The sequence below is a fragment of the Ctenocephalides felis genome, unplaced genomic scaffold (genome assembly GCF_003426905.1).
Source record: "Ctenocephalides felis isolate EL2017-DRISC unplaced genomic scaffold, ASM342690v1 CF-g0.4_SCAFFOLD_02690, whole genome shotgun sequence".
NCBI lineage: Eukaryota > Metazoa > Arthropoda > Insecta > Siphonaptera > Pulicidae > Ctenocephalides > Ctenocephalides felis.
In genome coordinates, this window is record NW_020538844.1 from 9,749 (window position 1) to 14,753 (window position 5,005).

The 5,005-nt window shown below is 32.4% G+C and overlaps 1 protein-coding gene across 1 annotated transcript; it reads left to right on the forward strand.

Annotated features, from left to right (window-relative positions):
• The first annotated feature begins 3,628 nt into the window (after positions 1 to 3,628).
• LOC113381205 (histone H1-like) lies at positions 3,629 to 4,401 on the forward strand. The gene is made up of 2 exons (XM_026620169.1): positions 3,629 to 4,145; positions 4,391 to 4,401. The coding sequence occupies exons 1-2, from the start codon at positions 3,629 to 3,631 to the stop codon at positions 4,399 to 4,401; spliced, it is 528 nt and encodes a 175-aa protein (XP_026475954.1).
• Positions 4,402 to 5,005: the final 604 nt, after the last annotated feature.

The following is a 5,005-nucleotide window of genomic DNA, read 5'->3' on the forward strand; positions in this document are numbered from 1 at the left end:
AATTTCGTTTTCTGTTAGGTTAGGAATTTCAACTATGGCTTCATTGTTTTTTGCTAATGTTACGGTATCTGGAATGAAACAATTTGGAAAATTTTGCCTTGTAATTAGAATTTCACCTTCTTTAATGTTAACTGGGACTTTACATTTTTGAATGCATCTTTCTGGTATCTGTTGACTAAAAAGTATTTTTGCCGGACTTTTTAAATAATGTAAGTTTAAATTAGTATTGGGTAACACTATCAACCCATTATTAACTTCCCGTAGGGTAAGTTATAGTAATCGTCCAAAAATCGAAATCAAAAATTTTTACATTTCTCGACGTTTTGAAGGTTTCTGAACATTTTGGCATACCTCAGAAAAAATGGATGTGTGTGTGTGTGTGTGTGTGTGTGTGTGTGTGTGTTTTGTATGTCCGCGTTTTTTCGTCCACGTTTTCGGGCGCACGGATCAACCGATTTGAATGGTTTAAAAAACATTCGATTCCTATTGATAGGGAGATGTGCTGATTAGTTTTTGGCAAAGGCAGGTCCAGCCGTTACGGAGATATGGAGCAAAGAGTGCAAAAAATAGAAAGCGAATTTTTGAGAGAACGGATCAACCGATTTGAATGGTTTAAAAAACATTCGATTCCTATTGATAGGGAGATGTGCTGATTAGTTTTTGGCAAAGGTAGGCCCAGAGGTTTCGGAGTTACAGAGCTAAATTTAAAAAAAATGGCTGTTTTTGAGAGAACTAAGCGTCCGATTTAAATGATTCAAAGAACTTTCTGCTTTTTTCAACAAAACAATTGATTTTGGAAAAAAAAATTTTTTGTTTCTAATTTTTTTTCAAAAAATTTTTTTTGTAATTTTGGACTAAAAATTCAAAAAATCACCCAAGCTAAGCACAGTCTAAGCGCCACTCTGGTAAAAATGTTTACGCAAGTGCGTTTAGACTGTTTGTGTACTGGAGCACTTTTCCAATTTTGTGAAAATTATTGAAAAATGTGAAAATGCCGCCAAACTGAGCACAGTATAAGTGAAAATGTCGCACAGAATTATTTGCAAATGCGTTTAGACTGTGACTATGCGGGAGCACTTTTTCAATTTTGTGTAAATTTGGCAACTATTTTTTTTTGGAATTTGATTCGAAATGAAATGACGATTGTTAATGTTCTGGAGATGATAAATTGATTTATTTATAATTAACTTTCCATAGGGTAAGTAATCGCAAAAAAATCGAAAATGAAAATTTTTATATATCTTTTACGTTTCAGAGGTTTCTGAATATGTTGGCATACCTTGGAGAAAATTGATGTATGTGTGTGTGTGTGTGCGTGCATGTGTGTGTGTTCGGATACAAATTTACGTCGGGAACACGGATTTCGGGAACACGGATGAAGCAATTTGAATAATTCAAAAAATATTCTAGCCGTTCCGAAGATATGGGGCAAAAAGGGCCAAAAACGGTAACTCAGTTTTTAAGAGATTTGTATAGTTCAAAAAACATTTTACTTGTATTAACAAGATGAAGATTTGATCAAATTTTCATGAAGATAGGACTAGCGGTTTCGGAGATCTAGTAAAAAAAACTAAAAAAAAATAACATTTGGCGGTCAACAATAATCATTAGACATTAGACATATGCATATCAAATTATCAGATATTTTATTGAGATTTTAACAATAAGTATAAGTTTTGTTTACATTCCTATAGGTTCCGTACCAATGTTTTTCCGTTAGACAGCGACGCGGCGCTTACGCGCTTTATATTTTGTCTCTATGCTGTTAAAGCAGTACGATTGCTTTGAAAAAAATTTCAGATCTTCCAAAATATATCAAAATGAAGATAACATTTTTTCCAAAAAAAAATTTTTATAAAAAAAAATGTTTAAAATTTTTTTAAAAAAAAAATTTTTTTTCAAAAAAAAGTAATTTTTTGTCCAATTTAAAATTTCTAAAAAATCTTATTTTTTCGAAGTAAAATTTTTTGCAAAAATGTTAATCGTTTTTAAAAAAATAATAATTTTTGGCACGGGAAGTTCCAGCAATTTGCCTTAAGGCACGATGCCTTAATTGCCTTAAGACAGAATTCCACTTACAGCTAGTTTAAATCTATTATTGCCTTCAATTTTTTAAGATTATCAATACCTAATAACCCATTGAAGGTTTCATGAAATTTAAAAAGATGGAATGGCAGGTTTTCATTACCTTTGAACTCTTTAAAACTCGGAATATTACATGCAAAATTTCCTTTGTGTGTTGCTGAAGCAGTTTTTATTGTACAAGGGTCAGAGTAAATAAAATTTTTGAAATATTTGTTAGCGATTTCTGGACAAATGAAAGATTTTGTGGAGCCTGAGTCAATAAGAAATTTCATATTTGGATTTTGGATTTGTATGTATGAGAGTTGATATGTTACTTGAATATAATGAGCGATATTTTAGAAAAACTAACGATTGAAATAAATCATGCTTTTGATGATATGTTGGGGATGAATTTAGCTATCATGTGAATCCATTGTAAGCGAATCCAGCGAATTATTTAAAATAAAAGCGCTGGATTTAATTTTTTACAAATAATTTTCATTTTTGTAAAATTTTCAAATATTATTGTTTTCTCCTCGGTCCTACACTTTTCAAATATAGTTTTAATACATCAAAAGTAGCCAAACGTAACCATTTTTAACTTCCCGTAGGGCAAGTTATAGTAATCGCAAAAAAATCGAAAATGAAATTTTTTATATATCTTTACGTTTCAGAGGTTTCTGAACATTTTGGCATACCTTAGAAAAAATGGATGTATGTGTGTGTGTATGTATGTGCGGATACAAATTTTCGTCGACGATTTCGGGAACACGGATCAACCGATTTGAATAATTCAAAAAGCATTCGATTCGTATTGATAAGAAACGTGCTGATTAGTTTTGGCAAAGGCAGCTCCAGCCGTTCCAAAGATACAAGGCAAAAAGTGCCGAAAACGGTAATTCAGTTTTTAAGAGAACGGAGCGTCCGAATTTAATAATTCAAAAAACATTTGACTTGTATTGACAAGATGTAGAATTGATCAAATTTTCATGAAGGCAGGTCTAGCGGTTTCGGAGATCTAATGAAAAAAGCAAAAAAAAAAAATGCCATTCGGCGGTTAAAAATGATCATTTGACATATGCACCTCAAATTATCAGATATTTTTTATAGAGATTTCAACAATAAGTATATTTTTTTTACATTTCTATGGGTTCCGTACCAATGCTTATGCGTTAGACGGCGGCGCGGCACTTGCGAGCTTTGACATTTTGTCTCTATGCAGTTCAAGCAGTGCGATTGCTTTGAATAAAAGTTCAGAATTTCCAAAATATGTCAAAATGAAGAAAACTTTTTCAAAAAATTTTTTTGTTTCCAAAAAAAAATTTTTTTTCTCAAAAAAAAATTTTTTTTTTCAAATAATTTTTTTTTTCAAAAGAAAGTAATTTTTTATCAAATTTACAGTTTCTCAAAAATCTATTTCTTTCGAAGTAAAATTTTTTCAAAAATGTCAATCGTTTTTAAAAAAATAATAATTTTTGGTACGGGAAGTTCCAGCAATTTGCCTTAAGGCACGATGCCCTAATTGCCTTAAGACAGAATTCCACTTACAGCTAGTTTTACTATAATGTCAGATAACGCTTTATCCGCGTCGCCGGTGGGAACCGCTGCGCCAGCTACAGCATCGTCGAGTGAAGCCGTCCCATCGAAGAAAAAGCGAGTGAGGGCGCCCTATCCTCCCATATACGTAATGGTCAACGACGCCATAGCAAGCCTGAAAAAACGCGGAGGATCGTCGCTGCAGGCGATCAAGAAATATATGTCGGCCAATTATAAAATCGACGCCGAGAAAAAATCAACATACATCAGAAAGTATTTAATGTCGGCAGTTGAAATGGGAACACTCATTCATACGAGAGGCAACGGTGCTTCGGGTTCGTATAAACTTGCCGCTAGACAGAGGGGCGGCGAAAGCGGTGTTTCGGCTGGAAAAGCTAGGACCGCTAAGAAGCCAGCGATAAAAATAAAATCGAAGACAGCAAAGTCGAAGGGCGCCGCCAAACCTGCTTCGTCCCTTAAAAAGAAGTCTGCATCCGCAGCGGGCACATTAAAAAAGTCGTCGGCGAAACCTAAGACGACAGTCGGTAAGAACAAGACCATATACGTGTTTATCTATGAACAAGACCATTTAGGGTAAGTCGACGAAAGCCTCATCGGCCAAGGCAACGAGCAATAATAAGAAGATTATCTTTTAATATACATAAATTCGCTTTTTTTCATCTTTTAATACATACTTTATTTAAGGCTTTATTATTTATATGTTCAGGAATGATTATTCATTTGATACAATTAATTTTAATTTATTAATTTTTTTTTTATTTTATTTTAGAATTGGGTTAACTGTATACTATTCTTTTCGATTAAGAAGAATGTTATTTTTTAATTCTTTTGATTATTTTAGTTTAAATAATTAAAATAAGATTTATTTTAATAATTTTTTCTTTATGCTTTGATAAGATTATAATTAATTTGATTTTTTATATTCCTAATACATATATTTTTTATTAGATTTATAATAAATATTATAGTTATAATTATGTTTTTATTAGGATTATGAGTAGGGTTAGAAATTAGGTTTTATAAAATATTATATATAAAAATGGATCGCAAAATGTGTTGGTAAGCGCATAACTCAACAACGCTCTTCGAGTCTTCGATCTTTTAAATTTTCAGCTCCTCTATGTCTTAATGCTTAAACGTATTAGCACAATGCAATGACCAGTGCCCAATGACCCATGAAAAACAATTATGCCTCTCTCCATCTTTCAAATTTTAGGACTTTTTTCAATGCAATGACCAATGACCGATGAAAAACAATATGACACTTTAAGGGGGTTGTTCTTTTTGAAGTAAAACTTCTTTAGGCGCGATATGGGTGTAAAAATTTTTAGGCGCGACACGGGTGTAAATCCGTACAAATGCAACGAAAACGCCAACGTGTAGT